Below are 17,965 nucleotides of genomic sequence, written 5' to 3' on the forward strand. Positions count from 1 at the left end.
CTCCCATATAGGTATTATTTTTTGCATTTGGTATATCTGCACTTTTCTCTTTTGAATACTGTTGAAATTAGTGTTGTGTATTTCCTCGTTTGACAACAAAATAAATACTATGACTAAAATAGCAACTATTGATTTTAATTTCTTGTTATGGGAGCAGACAAGTGGTTTGTTTTTTTGTTGTCTGTTTGTTTTGTTGGTGGTGGTTTTTGTGTGTGTTTTTATTGTTGTTTTTTAACATATAGGAACAGTGAATGCATTTCTGTTTCTGCCTTAACCATTAGGTAGACAGCTTCAAGATTTTCTGCTTCTGCTGAAGTATTTGACAGCTTGATAACAAAATGCATATAATAATACAAATAACAGCCTGTGTTGCTATTTTTTTAATTCTCGTTTTGATTAAAGTTGTAACTGATATGCAACACTGTTTCAGGATACATCTGTACTGCTGTCAGCAGTATTGCTCAGGCTGAGGTAGCTGAGCCAGCTTTAAATGAACCAGCTCAGTATGGAAACTATCTGTCTGTGGCAGCAGAGAGTTCAGTCCAGTTTCATTTCCCCGAGGTGAAGGCAGGAGGATCTCGTTCCTTACGCTTCAGGTAGCTGATATAATTTGAGAGAGCTGGCAAGGCATTCCTCTGTGAATATATTTTTGAAAGTCAAGATTTTGCAAAGCATATTGTTGTATTTTCAAACAGATGCAAATAACTAACGTCTTCAACCAGAGCAGAGGTCTCATCCCAAAGGACAAGCCAGCTTCCTTTCAGGAACTCTATTGCTAATTTCCATTTTTGTGTTTTAATGTCTTAACGCTCTGGAGAGGCCCTCACCAAAACTGCAGATGCTGGAGTGGTTATTTTTAGAATTCTTCCCCACCCAAATACAAAGCTTTTTGCAGCTTGCTGTTTATTACTCTGCTGTTATTATTTTCTGTTTCACAGTGATTTGTAAACACTGGCTGAGGAATTCAAGGAGGATCTTGTTCTTTTGTTTCAAAATATCTGATTTGGTATTTTGATTTGATGATGTTGACAAGAGGTGCCCAAAGCACTTGAAGTGACATATTGAACAGCTTGAAATATATTATACATTCAGAACAGCTAGAAATTATTTGAAGGAAAATAAAGGATAAAGGGAACAAATAATTCTCTTGTAGTAGTCTATATTTACATAGATTAAATCTATTGCTGACAATATATATTGGCAGAGGCTTTTTTAGTTGTTTTTTTTTCCTCTCCCAACCCATGAGGATAGTATTATCAGAATGAAATCACCTTGTATTGTCTCAGTCAGTCACAGCTGCTAACAGTAAAAGGAAAGGTAAATTTATCACCATATCAGTGAACATGCAAAAAAACAATTTTCCTTTGATTTTTCAGTGGTGGTTAATGACAGCCATCAAAAGGCAAAGCAGTATTTCATCACAATGGTGATAAACTTTTAATGGGGGTGAGGTTCTGTCCCAACATAATTTTTCCATTAATACAGGATCATTCAAGTGAGTTTAGGTCTTTCTCTTACTTTTTTTTTCTTTTTTAATTACAGAGACACTTCTAATTTTAAAAATTTATCTTCTAAATAATGTAATTTCTCTCCCATAGTTGCTCACCAGTCCTTTAGAACTGTATTTTGTATTATGTGATACCTGCACTTACTATGGACAGTGTTGACACAAATGCACCCTAAAAATTAAGAACTTGAGGGTAGGAAGGGATGTTGTTGCTATGGAGTAGTTACAGAGAGTAAGTGATGAAATGTACAGTGAGCTTTCATCTTGCCATGTAAAGTGATGGATTTTGATGTGCATATTATGGAGCTTCATCTGCAATACTGAGTCACAATAATTCAAGCCTCTCTCTTAAGTTTAAACCACAAACTTTAGTTAGATAAATAATGTGTTTCCAAGGCTAAACTCTTTCAGTGTTTTGAAAGGAACTATAGGGGACTGTGTACAAGGTATGTGGGGTTTTTTTAAAATACTTTTTTGTAATCTTACATACTCCATATATTGCTACAATACAAATGTATATGCTAAGACTTCAGCAAATTTTCCTAAAGGCCCTTTTTGTTATTTGTAATTCAAAGAGTGAGATGGGCCTTAATGATAGCATGTTTGGTGTGCACAACCTATTGATATTAGTATAGGTGGGGAAGCTTCATGCTATAGTAAGCCAGCTGCAGGCAGGAGGAAATTACTTTTTGGTCAAGCATTTTCTGACGTGATGAACATGGTCTGATGCCTTTCAAGAAACAGCGAGGGGTCTTTTGTATAGATTCTGGAAATTCAGATATTTTCTTTTCCAGAATATTCAACTTTTTGCTTGCTAACCTGTTGCTTAGAGCACGAACATAAGAACTGAGAGGCAAAAAAAAAAGACTTCTGGTGAGCCTGTACTACTGGGCTATGACTGTGGCTTTGAATGTTGGAGATGTGGGGTGCAGGATCCTCCAATCCCTTTGTCCCTTCTGCCTACACCTGGCTTATAGCCATGGATGAGAGGCTGGAAGATGATCGGAACGCAAATAGTATGCCTTGAACTTTCTTAAACTTTTTTTTTTAATTTAATAGTGTCAAATGCATCATCTTATACTGTCCATCTGCGATGATTCTTGTGAAATGATAACATTTTAATCAGTAAGGTTTTAACTGACAAACCAGTGAACTGTAATGCTGCATATATAATGGTGCAAAAAGATATAGTGTCGTATCCTTGGACATCAGACATCCTGAGAGATAGAGATGAACTTGTATTAATTCAATTTCCTAAGAATCAGTATCAATTATTCTTTTAGTTCTGCTCCCTTTTTCAATGGATTTGTAACACCAGCAGTCACTTCAGTACAGCATTCCTGTTTTTCCTAATTATTCAAAACTAGCTTTCAATAATAGTATAATGTTACTATGTTGAGCTACTTATTCATGTTTTCCTAGCTGGGGCATGAAGCTTCAGTTATATAAATATTGCTGACTGCAAAAGTGTTGCTTTTTATACTGCATCAATTATTGCTAATAAAAACAAACTAGTACCATGTTCCTAACTGTCTGAAGGAAGCCTTCGTTTACTTGGTCCTTGTTGTTCACATGAGGCATTCTATCTGAGACTAACTTCTTTGCAGTTAGAAATTAAAACTTTTAATACTAAAGTGCATGGGATAGTACTCATGCTTAATTAGAAGGAAAAACTAGTCTGTCCACTAAATCTCATATTGGTTGCTCTCAGCCTTGTTTCATCAGCTGTGGATGTAATTCAGCTTGTCCCAGAGTTTTAGGTATATTTTGCAGTTCAGCAGCAGCAGGGGGAGTAGTGTAGCTTTATTTGGGGGCTCTCCTTGACCAGTGCTAGATTTAGTTGACGATTAGCCCAGAACAATGCTTTTCAATCTAAAATCAGCTCATGTTAGGAAATCTTCCACTTCTTTCTCAAGATGAGGTAGAAATAAATGTTGTTCAGGCTTCACTTTGCTGTGCCTCTGTAGAGCCCCACAGGTTACAAATACACTTCCTGTAAGTTAATGATTTTTGGGTTTTACTCAGACTTGTAACCAACATCCAGGCAGGGTACAAACTGTTAACCTCTACTTCTTGTGCTTTATGTTGCAGCTAAATTTTTCACTCATCTTGTTGTCCACCTATGTAGACTGCTGATAAAGCCAGCTTGGATACAAGCATTTGGTGAAAAGTCATTTTGCATAGCAGTCCCTTCTTAAAACTTGAAAACACTTTTGGGTTGCTTTCCTTTTATATAATATTCAAAGCTAAGCAGGACTTAGTTAAAGTTGATAAAGTGATGCTATACATAGTTTTGAGCTTTGCTAGGATTGTGTCAGAGTGTAATTGGTTCTTCTTTAAATAGCTACTGATAATCATTATCAGCAAATATCATTTTAACAGCCTAGAGATTATCCAACAGATAGATGTCAAATGTAGTTTTGACTCTCTTTATAGATGATGATTTTATAATGTGCTTTCACACCTCATTCCAATACATAGATGTTATATAGTAAAAGTTATTTTTTCCAGTGTTTTATATATTTCCTAGATTTCTTACCAAAGTCCACGATGAAGTGATTTTGGCCAGTGACACACACTAAACAAAGTATCGTCTAATATTTTTTAGAAGACTACTGCATAGTTTTTTCAAGATCAGTTTGCTATCCCGTGTAACATATGCACCATTTCCTGCAAAGAGCTGTTTTCTCTTTTCTACTCTGGATTACTCTCAGATTCTAATATGTGCATCACTGTATTGCAACAAACATGTTGGACTTTCTTGGCTTAAGGAAGGAGCAAATGTGGACAATAAATTCCCAAAGTGTAATCAAGAAGTATATGGTGAAGGTCAAATTGCACGGTAGTGTGCATGTATGCCCATAATGCCTTCAGCATAAATCGAGTATAAAATTCAGTTACTGTACTATCCGTCAAATCTAGATTCTTGGGCAGTTTTGTACATTTACATTTCTGTTGTTTTTACTTATAAGTTAGTGACATATTGTGAGCTGCACAAGATTGAATTACATTCCCACATGAATTTAAGATAGAAATACTATTTTCCATATATCTGCCTAGCACTATCTGCCTAGTGAAAATGTTTTAGGGCATTTTGTTGCCACTGTATAATTATAGCTATGTTACATTTTTGGCATTTGTTGAATTAATCCTTTGCCTACTGCCTCAAAAATCAAAATGTTATTTAGATAAGTTACTGACATAATTAAATACAACTTTCAAAATTATACTCATATATATGTATGTGTGTGTAGGAAGAAGATCAAGATCAGGATGCTGTAGGTGGACAGAAGATTATTAATTATACCTTTCTTTCTTTTTCGCAAATTACTGCTTTGTCAGAACAAAATGTAGAAGGATTTCAAAAGTAAGTGGCAACTGTAACAATACTAGAATTAATGTTATGAAATAAAATTTGTATACAAATTGTTAGATTTATTTTGTGATAGCTACCACATTAATTGTTCAGTTTAAATATGTGATTTTAAATGTTTCATGAAAGGTGGGAAGAAATGTCATTGATCTCATATCTACTTTGTTTTAGTGTGTTTCCCATATCTTTTGATTTTTCTACTTTTTTTTAGTTATTATTTGGTAGGTACTTTACACTGTTTTGGTTTGTGGTTTTATATTCTTTCTAAGTATTCTATAAATGAAATACTAGGATGTAAATAAGCACAGGCCAATACTGAGCTTTTCCATAAGTCTCACTTCGTTAAGTCTTTTGCTAAAGCATTTAGGATGCTTTAATACAAGCTACTGAAAAAAAATCAGGAAGGTTTTAAAAGTTTAGAAAAGGATGGAAATGTTAAGAGGTAGGTAGCTGTTATGGTGCATTGGGGAAATAGGAGGCAGCCAAAGACATCTGAAGTAAGCCCATGTTGTCTTCATTGTAGTAACACTCTCTCTTCTTATTAATACTTAGTAGGAGCTAAGTTTAGGAGGCCCAAGTTCAGCTTGAAACCTTAGACTTATATTTTTAGGATGGGATTTCCAGAAATGCCCAAATAATTCAGGAGCGCTTGTCTCCACTGGCAAGTTCTTACTGAATTAAAAGCAAAGGGCTGGTGTTCTTAATGGGTTTTAGGGGAAAGAACAAAGCAAAACAACAGAACCACACTGTCCGAATACATTGAATGTTTGAGAGATTAAAATATTATTCTCAAAATATAATCTTTCTCTGTTTTAATGACAAAAAATTCTTTACCTGATGAGATATTTTTTTTTTTAAGAAAACTGGAAAAATAATTTTTCCCTATAAACAGTAAGATTTTTATTTTTTTATTATTTTCTCTTGTCTGATCACCCATTTATTCAGAGAAGATTGAAGCATACAACTCACAGGAGACTAAATGTACTTAGTGATGCAATTTATTGTGAAAATTTCTCATTAAAATTAAAAAGGAAAGCATTAAAAGATCATACGTTCCTTTTTTTTCTGTCTCAGCTGATCAGATGAAGATGTATATTAATTTATATACACACTGTACAAGTGAATCATGAAATATGTGTTGCATCAAATGGAAAGGGATAGTTCTGTGGAATTTTAACACCAGAACTGAAATTTTGTTAGTTTATCACAGTACATCATTTCTATACAAAAGGGCAATTTGGAGGCCACAGCAAAGGCTGGAAAATCAGAAGAGATTATCTAACTGAGTATGAGATTTTTGAAGTCTTGTGTTCTGGTATATTGGAGTTCTATACTCCGTAGGATTTGAGAGCCTCCATGGAGGAAGAAATAGCAATCAATGTAACTAAGAAATCTAAGTCACCCATAATTTCCTGATCATTTATAGATACCGTTGTCAGTGACATGCTTTGCAGAATGTTGAAAAGATGAGTTCTGGCATTGTTAGCAGCATCACAGAAGATCTAAATCCCTGAGAAGTTCTGATTATGAAAACACAGAGTTGGCAGAGGCTTCAGAAAGAGAGGATATGGACTTTTTCAAACCTTGGAAAGTTCAGCTGGCCACATTCCATTTCTATTTCAGTACATAGTTAAGTGTTTTTAACCAGCTTGAATGTGTACAGCCGTACAAATCTGTTATGCAGAACAAAAGAATACACGATTTTAAACAAAACTGATTGGATTATATGCTTTACTTTCTTAGCTATTCAGACTTTAATTAAAAAACAACAACAACAGTCATTTTATTTGACAGTGTATCTCTACTAGCCTGGTGAAAACTCTGAAAAACTAAGTTCCTTACGAGTAGGTCTGAGATTAATACTGTTATTAGGAAGGAATGAGAAGCAGGAATGAAAACGCTCTTATATGGAAGGAGAAACTGTGATCATAGCTGGAACCTGTTTTGTCAGGTATTGCTAAGAAACCAAAGGCTGCTCTAATGTAAAACTTCGCTATCTAACAACATAGCTAAAGTTATACTGGAAGAATTGCAAACTGAAGTCCTAGCCCTGATCCTCTATAATCTCTTCATGTGGAAAAAGGCATATAATTATTATAAAATACATGTTAATTCCACGATTGGACAGAGCAACATAAATTTGTCAACAACAGCATGGTCTCCTAGAAAGCAATGTATTTTTCTCTAATCATGGCTTTTTTTAAGTAGGTGAAAAAATTTCCAGAGTTTACCAGAAAAATAGGATGAAACTTTTCCCAAATGCCTTGACAATTATGAAAGTGGAATACAAATTTCTAAATATGTTAGGTGCTTTAAGTAATTTTATATTATTTACCTTATTTCTAAATCTTAATTTTACTTCACAATCTGCATGAAAAATAATGATTAAAAGGAAACAAGATCTTTTTAACATTGTAAACTTATCTCAAAACAAGAGCATGTGACTAATTGTGTCATTTCACTCACCAAACCCCTTCTTCAACACTTTTCTTTTTGTGTGCATTTTGCATGTATCTCTTTGGGTTTTTTTCATCTCTTTATTTTTATTTCATTAGTGATATCTTTACATTTAATTATTGTCTGTTGAAATTTATAGTCGCTAATTTAGTTATTTCAGTTGTGTTTTTTTTCTTCTGGTCAACAGTGTTCATATCTAGAAATAGATGAAGCAGAGTTCCTGGAAAATATGTACATGTATACATGTAATATGGTAATAATAGATATATAATCATACATTAAATTTTGAAAGTTTACAAATAGAAACTCCATTCTTTTACTCTGATATCTCTTTCAGAAAGCTGGCAGAGTTTCTGAATTTTAAACAATTAAAGACATCTTTGAAGGAAGCTATTCTGCTAGATTATTATACTGCAGGATTTTGTTGGGCAAAAGAAATGAATTTCAGTCTTATACAGCTGTCACAATACATGGGTCTCTTAAACTTCCTGTTGGAGAACCTCAGTGGTAAGTATAGCTAAAAGTTATAAAATAAATACACCTGAAGTGGAAGGCAAAAATGCTTTCCAATCATTTTAATGAAGTGGTTTTTAACTGCAAGTATTGGTAAAATGATTCGTTTTCCTCTTGAATACTGTACCTTGTACTTGATAATAATTTTCCTCAAAAGACATCAAACTTCGAGAGGACTGTAGTCTGTTGAGCAGAATGTCTCTCAATCTTTGTACAGTATGTGCTACAAAAGGGAAAGGTCCTGAACAGACCTAATCATTGGCTTGTTAAAATAAATAATAATTGCAGTAGAGCGAGAGCAAGGAACATCTAAATTCCAGTGCCAGCTCTCTCAGTGACTGACTCACCGTAGCCTTGGGCACATTACTCTGCTGTTTGAGATATTCAGTACATGCTATAGAATTACACCAGGTGAATAATATGTATTTTATCCTTGGAGGTGTACTCTCAGGCAGCTTTCTATATGGCAAATTCTGCAATTCGGGCACAAAACGTATGGGTTAACTAAAGAATGATGAGGGAAGTATACTGTCATCACTGCTGAAGTTGAAAAATTACAATGGAAGAAGTTTTAGCTCTTGTGGCTATGAGGAAATTTGTAAAAAAAAGCCTGTATCTTGGGTCTGGTGGGAACAAAATAGCCAGAAAAAAAAAAATAGCAGCTTCCTCTCAAAACCCCTTTTTCTGAGATCACAGCGCTTACTTTATATTCACTTTGAAGGTAATTATGTTGAGAAGAGTCCATCCCAAAGGAAAAGTGAAAGGACTCAGTGGATCCATTCAAAGTAAAGATGAATATTTAAAATCAAGCCCTTAATAATTGTTATACTCTTTCATTGTAGTTTAATTCAAGGACCTTTTCATTCTTGGAATTTTGACAGAATATGTTTTATGATCATTGGAATTCCAGTTGTCCTTCCTGTCTCTAATGAGAAAGTATCTTAACATGTGCTAACTATATTAATATAACAATGGAGAATAATGGAAATACGTCACAATTTAGTTTTATGAGACTGAAATGCATGTGTACTAGACTGGCTGGTAACACAATGGGTTATTAAAGATGACCTACATTTTTCAGGATCTTTACTCTGGGAAATCTTTAGGTCTTTGAGCTAAAAATTTTCCATGGCAATGACTGCCTCAGATCAGTTCAGTGGGCTTCAAAACAAGACTGAAGACAAAAAAGTAATGCCTTATTTTGAGGTTGGTTATTTATGTATGTATGTATTTATTTTCCCAAACAGCTCCAATACCCCTACACTTCAAAGTGTAAAGCAAGTATTATGAATTTGGTTTTTGCTGGCCTCTGAAAATCCATTCATGTTTAGCTAAGATTCTAAGGAATGAAAATGCAGTTTGTAAATGCTTACAAGAGGCTTCTAATATTTTTTTTTTTCATAAAATTTCCCCAAGTAATCTATCTTACAAAGTCTATTGTAACCCACCTAGGGCTGAGATGAGTTTCCTTGTGTTTACTGTTCTCATCTGGTGCAACTAACAGTGAAATGCTAATGTCTTCTAAATTAATGGCCATTTTCTTTCCCTTTGCTACAATGTACTCAAGCAGCCTGGAAATTTAAGCTCATTTGAATGTAATAGCATGGAATGGAAAGAATGGATTTAGGCAAGGAAAGTAGTGGAAACTCATTTGAGTCTGGTAACAGAGAAAGTTTCTAAACAGATGTTTAGAAACTTAAGACTGTGGTTGATTGGGTGAAGAGAAACAGTTCAAGAGCCAAGGCATCTTTGCTGCCTGTAAAAGGGTTTCTTATGGAGAAAGAGGGACAGAATAGGGACTGAAAACTGGACCCAGATGAACTACTTATGTGATTTGGTCTACCTTCTATACACCGTGGATAAAGTGCTCCTTACTTCACAGATGTGTTGTGAAAGCCTTCCTAAGAGAAGCAATTGGGCCTGAAAATCAGATGTACAAAGAAAGAAGAAATTTTAACTAGCTGGAGAAAGGATCTGGACCTACATGCTGTGACATCTCATGGTCTTGTTATCTGGCTTTAATTCCCCACTAATTGTGATAGTTCTGGTTCTTTTTCTCAATTCCCATGGCTTAGTTTCCCTTTCCTTCACATTCTCTGTATTTCTTCCTAGTTATATTCTGCTGCCTCTGTTAATGAAAACTGAGGTGAAATTTTCAGGGTTTTGATTGCTGTACCACCAAAGGGCAAAACTATAAAAACCAGAGTGTTGTAATTTTTTTTAATTTGTTTTCTGTACAAAGAACCAAGGAGCAGATCAGTAGAGAATTAAAGCAATAAGGAAAATAAATCTGTTTCACTGCTGGTGGATATTTCCCCATCTTCCATTCTAGATGTTTTAGACTTAAAAAGAACAAGTAAATTGTGTTTATAACTTTTTTTTTTAACTTCACAATTGTTCTAGTGATGGTATACACTGTACATATTAGATAAATGAATCCTTTATCTTTAAATAGAAGCATCAGCAAACACTGATGTATTTCAAGATTTTTCCCAAGGCATTTTATAAAAAGAATATAAATTTTAGTTCAGAACTGTTTTAGCATTTGGTTTTTATTTTCAAGCTAAAACTGTAAGGTAATTATCTATGTTGAGAGGTGCAAATGATGGAGCATGAAGATTAAGCATATTCATATTTAATGATTTATGACTGTAAGTATTTAAAAATTCACTATCCTTTTAAATAATCTATTCCTATATTACTGTTTTATACTGTAAGGAACATGGTCAGAAGAACAATATTTTACAGCACAGAAATAATAGTTAATTTTAAATAATGTTGCTATATTGTAGTAAATGCATCTTGAATTCACGTACTAATCTGTGGTTGTCTCTGCATACATAGGAGACCAACCTCTGAAGTCTTAAACATCTATTGGAGGACTCATCAGCGATTTTGTGATGGAATTTTAATTCATTTATTAATAAGAATAATGGCAACAGACAAAAATGTTTGCTGTTATTTTTTAAGTTTTCACATCACTCATAATATAAATGCTTAAACTTCATAGTATGCTTTAAAAGATTCTACTGTGTTTATACTTGGTTTTTTGTTCCTTGGAAATACATTGCAGACAAACATATGACCTTAGAAGATAACATAAAGGAACTTGGAAGAGCAATGGCTGGAATAGGAGTAACTGATTCAGAAAGAAGTGGTGACTTGGATGTCTTCAGCATTGACCAAGCCAAAGCAATCATTGATTACATGAATATCAGGTACTACTCCAGGATATATTGTTTTTTATTCAGCTGATTTAATGTTGTGGGAAATCTGATTATGACATAAATTACAATTATTTAATTGAATATGGCCATTGTGTGCCAATATGCTGCACACACAAAACTTAAAAAGTGGAAAGGAATGAAAAATTCAGAGTTTCATCTTGATGTAGGATTATGCTGAAAATATTTGATCTGAGTTTTGATTTGAGAAATTTAAAGGAAAGGAGAAAGCGATGTATGGAGACTATTATTGCTTTTAAAGCTATTTAATTCTAGATACCAACATGCTGAATAATATTCTAGGTCTCATCTACAACTTTCAGTATTTCTGTGGTCTTGTTAGATGTAGTGAACTTGTTAACTGGCGTAAAGTTCTGTATTTTATAGAATTAAAGCCATGGTAGATCTGTATGAGCAATAAAAACGTATTTCAAAGTTAGCCCAATTCCATTGTCTACATGAAGAGATTTCTTGACAAGTCTCAATTTTTAAGCAGACACAGAAAAATATATAAATTCAGAAATCATTGGTGGTAATTAGAAAAAAATGAGTGGTTAGAGGGTAGCCAATCATGCATCTCTTCATATAAGGTGTTACCTCTCTAGTAACATATATATAAACTTTTCTCCTTTGAAGTACCATGGTTAGGAAAGTGACTATAATCCTATACTACTGTTTCCAGTTTGGAGTAACAGAATGGTACCTCAATTTATTGTATTGCCCATGAATATCTGCAGCCAAGAAAAGATGGAAAATAGAAAAGATATGATTGTAACGCTTACTTATACACCATATCATATTATAGCCATTTAGTCTATTTCCTGAGCAGAACGGTGGTACTCTGTTGGATTTTTGATGTTGCTGGCGGTATTTTGGTTGGTGATTTTCTTCTTGGAAGGTAAAAAGATCTTCAGAATTTTCCCATATGAAACGAGAGCATCTTTTTAAATGTCAAGTTTCTATATCAAGGCAAACCAATGTCCTGCCAAGAACAAACCCTAAACTAAAAGGAAAATTGGCATTTAAGATGTCTCACTCAACTTCTTCTACTTCTCCTTTCCTGTCTGTGCCTTTTGTATATTTATTTGGAACAAATGTTATTTCCAGATAGTTATTTCCATGACTCTTGCATAGATTATCTATTAAAAGAGATCTTATCCATAAAGTAAGTCCTTCACAGACTCAAGAATTTCATCCAAGAGGTGAGGTGCTCCATCCTACTACTGCTGAAGTAGTGAGTCAGCAAGAATACAATCAGAATGCAATATTTTAGCAGCAGCAGTATTCTGGCCACCAGACGTGGTATGATGTTCAAGCTGCTCAGAAGTACATGCTGTTGCAAGGTTATGGATATATGCACATACACATAAATATATATATATGTATGTATGTGCACAAACTATGAAATGTATTGTATATATCCACTTTCTATACTCCATTATTTGAGTCATTTGAATACTTTTTTCTAAAGAGAAACTGAATCAGCATGATTTTTATGTAATCGCATTTTGAACTTTATGAACTCAGTTGAGTGAGTTGTAATAAAACTCAAATTAATGTATTACTTCAGCATTTTTTCTTATTCTTCACTTTTTTTTTCTTTAATTTGAAATGATAAGTCTATAGCTTTCTTCTTCTACTCAAGATAGTATGACACGTTTTAGTTCAGATAACATTTTTACAGGTGAGCTATAAACCCATGGGATTTATAATGGAAATGGGAACAAATGCTTAACCACATCAGCACAAACTGTGTAGCAACTCTAATGATACCTTCAGGTTTGGTGGAAGGTGACAGTTATCATCTTTTTATCTTGTATCCTGCAGCAAACACACATCATCGTAGCTCTTGACATTTTCTTTCAGGAAGCATTGGAGCTAGGAAAATATGTCATCATTAATCATCTTCATATTCTCATATGACATCATAAGTGGTTCTATTCTTAAAGATCTTACTTTGCATGAGTAAAATATTTTTTCTTTAATTGCTGAAAATATTGGCACAGGCTCTTAATTATTTGCAACTGATACAAACAAAAAGAGAACATTTTACATAATTCCTGATAGAAGAAAGAAAACTACACAATGGTTTTAAAATAAATACCGATGTATATTCGATGTGATTTGATTTGAAGGGCATTAAAGGGAGGAATTATCTCGTTTATATAGAATTAAGGGGGCCAGGTCAAAACAGAGTTGTTTGAAAAAAATAAAAATATATTCAGAAATGTCAAAAGCAAAGATTTATATTTTTGAAATACTGCGAATTATCTCTACATGTAACGCAGTCCATAGAGAATATCATAACACAGTTAGAAAGTCCAAGGGAAAGTACTGATTTTCAGATGCTCTCAAGCTGGCTTCTTTCCAAGGCACTGGAATAAATAAAAGAAATAATTTTAAAATGTTAGGTTCTGTCAGTACAGTTTGAAATACATATATCTTATTTCTTGTATGTCTGTGATATTCATAATTTTTTTTTTTTTTTCCCAAAGAATCTCTATTAGATTTTTACCAGAAATAGGCATGTGAGTGCAAGGTCACATATATTTTCATGACTTTATCTGAGTCATTTCCACACAAACATAGTTCATAATCAAATTCCTGTATTTCCACTGAAACATGGCAGGAATTATTTGGTGAAATACTACAGTAAATATATACTGCAGGTGAAATGTCAAATACTGTAGCAACTTAATTACCTGTGTGCTTTGGGTTGGGGGAAGGTAACTTGCAGTTTACGATAGCCAAATTTCTTATTCAAGGTAGAGATCAAATTTGTTTTTTTAGAAATGCTAATTGGCTGAATTAAATGCAACTGTAGAATAAAACTTTTATATGGCTCTTAAAGAGCCAAATGTTCAGTGAGGCTGCCGTAATACTTCACACAAAATTAAGAAATGCATCTGTACAGATGTTGAAAAATGTCTGCACCCATTTGGGCACAAATGTATTTGGAAGTTTCATGGATGCATTTTACTAACTGCGCTGCAAAATGTGTAATTGTCATGTAAGATAGAAAGGCAATGCCACCTTTGTGCTCTTTGAATTCTGAGCTGCACTCCAGGGCTTCAAGGAGCACTGCTGTCTGTTAGTTGGCATTTCAGCACTGCTTACATTAGAGCAAATCATCTCTGGTCTGCAGCGTTTTGTGGAAGCTCTGTGGTACTGTGACAGTGGTTGGCAGCACCGTGTAAGTAAAGGTGGTGACTCAGGGAAGGACCCTCAGCTAGAACAGCGCGTGCTGAACACAGACTCCGCCAGTTGGTTTTCCCATTTCCTTCCAGAGCCAGGATTGGATTTCAGACACCTACATCCCAGCGCAACAGCCCCTCCCTTTGCAAGGACAAGCTGATCCAGCCCTGCCATCACCTGGGCTGGGTGCATGGCTGTGGGGTGATGGAAGAGCCCTAGCAGTGTGGGGCAGCCAGCCAGGGTGGCAGCTGCGGGGGCTGGTTCCATAAGAGCCTCAGGGACCATCATGTGTCGAAGAATGGCCCATGATTAGTTTTGTGGCTGGATAGGATACTGTAAACACATTTTCAATGTGAAAGCATGTATGAGCACATTTTTAATAGTATATTTCTGAAGTATTTCCCTCAAAAAAGCTTTTAACTACTTTGTAGTTAACAAATGCTTCAAAATACTTATTGTTGACTTGGAGATGTTCTACCTGCTCTTCCTCCACTGCTTCTACTTCTAATACTTTGACCAGGAATTTGTGATAACTTTTAAAACTACTTGCATTATGATTAAATTACTGCAGAAACTTTACTCTAGAGATCATATTTTTCTAGCATGTACTGTGCCTATCACAATATTGACTTTGATCTTTTGAAAGAGGAAAAAAAAAAAAGGAAAAACTTGGAAACATTGTATTTGAGCATCATACTTATGCTCCCAATAAAATTTGAAATTCACATATATTTCTGACCTAGCCAGGATTATTCTGGCACTCTATTCAAGAGACATAAGGCAAAGCAGGGAGGAGTTTCTCTAAAAGTATTCAGATAAAAACATAGGTTTAAAAATGTTGGTAGAAATGCTCTGACAAGGGACTGTCAGTGCCCGTGTATGCTGTCTCTGTACTGGCAGTTAACTTACAGACCAAAGGACTGTAGAAGCAGGACACTGTCTTCCTTTTTGAGAGGTGACATATAAAATATAAACTTAAAAAAAAAAAAACTTTAAGAAGGGGACATATGAAATTAATCTCCTGACCCAGAAACAATGGAAAGCTTAGATGTGCAAGTATAGTCTTAGCATGGTATCCAGTATCTAGAAGCAGTGTCATTAGTATTAGGTAATTGCACACATTGTTGTAATAGTTACTTGCACAGACTAATAGAGACAATGAAGTTGGAAGGGATGTGTGGAGGCCATCTAGTCAAAACCCAAACTGAAAACATACCTCAGTATTCCAGATGTGGCCTTGCAAGTGTTGAGCAGAGATGTATTGCCATGCTGGCTAGAAAAAGCCATACTGACTCTCCTGGGGAAAAAAAAGAATCAAAATGAGCCCATGACCTATCCTTAGCCACAAAGCATAGGAACCAGTTACTGACATTCTATGAAAAGCTTGCCATATCCTTCATGGGTATATCAGAGGAGTGTGATAAATTTAGAATCATTCTTCAACCTGAACTTGCTATGAAATTGTAGAGCTGTGTTTTAAATCATATGTCAGAATGACATGACAGAAGCCAGAAGTTCTGCATTGTGATTTTAAGAGAAAAAAGTAATTGTAACAGATGGACTGTGAGAAAGTGAGCCTTTGATTAAAATCATACCATATCATTGATCATAAAGAAAGGAAACAAGGAGTAATATTTAAAGCATGAAATGGAAAGCCATATATGTTTTAAGGAAAATAAATATTTTAGGCCATTGAGATGGTCTACTTTGTTATTTTTGTAGTAATATGCAAAACTGCAGCATGCCGTATGCAGTATGCCGAAAATTATACGCTGATTTTGAAACATGATCTTGAGAGAATAAATGCTTCCATTCTTTTTTGCTTTGCTTTCCAACATCAAAATTGATTGCTGGACCAGCAGCAAATCTGCGAGGTCATTTGGCTTTGTTTCCTGCTTGTTCACCATCGCCGATATTAAAGGCATGAGTATCCTGGTGATAAGTGTTTCAGAGATTACTTTTTTTCTAAGTAGATCTTAGTGTTTTCAGAGTTTGACTTCGTAAAAGAAAGCAGATGTATTGTACTGTATTTCCTACAGCAATCTAAAAGTAAATCCCATAAATTAAACACACTGCATATTGTAGCTTGTAGAAGTTAAACAGCAGTTTGCTGAACCTCTTCCTAACATTTGGAGTATGACTGATTTGGAGTGTGACTTTTAGTGTAACAAAATTTTACGTAATATTGCCTTTATAAAAATTTAAAACTGTACTAGTATTACTTTATCTCTTGTTTTGCAGCTTATTTCGACTCTATAAATTGTATGAACATATCTTCCACAGTCCTAGAGAGGAATATGTGATAAGTAATGAGGTAAATCATTTATATAGATGGAATTCATTATGTAGAGTTATTTAATGAATGCACTCTGGCATATGTTTTGTATTGCTCAAAGCAACATCATGTCAACATTACTTCATTACTAACATAAAATGGCTGATTAAAGAATATGAGTTAGATATTTTGATCCTCAAATTCAAAATTAATTTTGAATTTCAAAAAAGTGTAAATGCAGTGCTTGGTTAAAACATCAGCAATACTTTTGTGAATGTGTATTTAAGTTAGTGCGTGTCATTTGAATTAGCAATGCATGAGTCTGACTTTATGTTATAATCAGCAATCAAAATCAGAAATGTTTGTGTACCAAGTGTGAGCCTGACCACAGTCCTGATATTTGTGTATCCACAATTTATCCATATTTATTTATCCATCCACATTGGTCACCAATAGCTAAATATACCCATTATAGAGAAACAAGCTAGCTAGATATCCTGCATTTTGAAAATAGTGTTAACAGTGAATTGGCTTGACTCTAAACTTTGTCATATTTTATAACTTCTTTGTGAAAAAATGCATAGAAAAATGTGTTGACTCAGGATGTGGTCTTAAATCAAACAGACAGGTTCAGTTCATCAAATGCACCTTCTTTTAGTCTGATGGTGTGTTTTGATGATATATCTTAACATACATCAGAAAGAATTTACATTTGTAATTTAGGAGACAAGTGGTTGCTTTGAGAGGTATGGTAGTGTAATTTCTTTTTTGGCACGTATTTTAGCTTTTCAGTTCATAGCGAAGTTGAAGTTAATGTATCCGAAAATGTTTTTTTATACGGTAAGCCAGTGGATTGGGTCTAAAAACAATGTGGTATAATTTCTTCTGGTATCACTTTTAAAATAGTTTTTTTTGACATGTGAGTTATTCTGAGGTTAGTTGTAAAGTGGCTTAAAATTCTAGCTCTTCTGAAATCATCAGCAAAACTCATTGAGTAAGTAGAGCAAGACTTCATCGTTGTACTGCTAAGGTTGTTTAGTTTTGTTTTTTCCATGTTAACTAAAAAGATCAATGGTTGGCTAGTGCTTTCCAATTGATAAAAATATTTTTAATGAGGCTTTGATTACATAATTACATAATTACAGTAAATCTGTGCAAAGTATCTGTTGCAGATATGCTTTTCTCACTGTCTACAATCTGCATACAGTGGTACAGCTTTGAAGCCATAAAAAAGTTACTGCTCTGACCAGTTTGAAAGTACCACCTCTACTGAAGGTAGAGCTTCTGCTGTCGAAAAACAGAAATGTGTTTCTGCGAAGGATTTTGGTGGTAATCCATAAAGGAAGAAGCACAATTTAAATAGAACTGTTACAAAAGCCTTCATGACAATTTTTAGCTGCTGCTCTCTTTCAGCTTTTTTT

At 34.3% G+C, this 17,965-nt stretch overlaps 1 protein-coding gene across 1 annotated transcript; it reads left to right on the forward strand.

The window, feature by feature from the left end:
- Positions 1–494: 494 nt before the first annotated feature.
- Positions 495–16,694, forward strand: CABCOCO1 (ciliary associated calcium binding coiled-coil 1; the record flags this gene model as incomplete). Its single annotated transcript, XM_019617933.2, has 5 exons — positions 495–596; positions 4,762–4,874; positions 7,675–7,844; positions 10,924–11,068; positions 16,511–16,694. Coding segments are annotated over 5 exons (648 nt in total), but the record flags the coding sequence as incomplete, so codon positions are not given.
- Between the last annotated feature and the right edge of the window lie 1,271 nt (positions 16,695–17,965).

This window comes from Meleagris gallopavo, chromosome 8 (genome assembly GCF_000146605.3).
Source record: "Meleagris gallopavo isolate NT-WF06-2002-E0010 breed Aviagen turkey brand Nicholas breeding stock chromosome 8, Turkey_5.1, whole genome shotgun sequence".
Taxonomy (NCBI): Eukaryota; Metazoa; Chordata; class Aves; order Galliformes; family Phasianidae; genus Meleagris; species Meleagris gallopavo.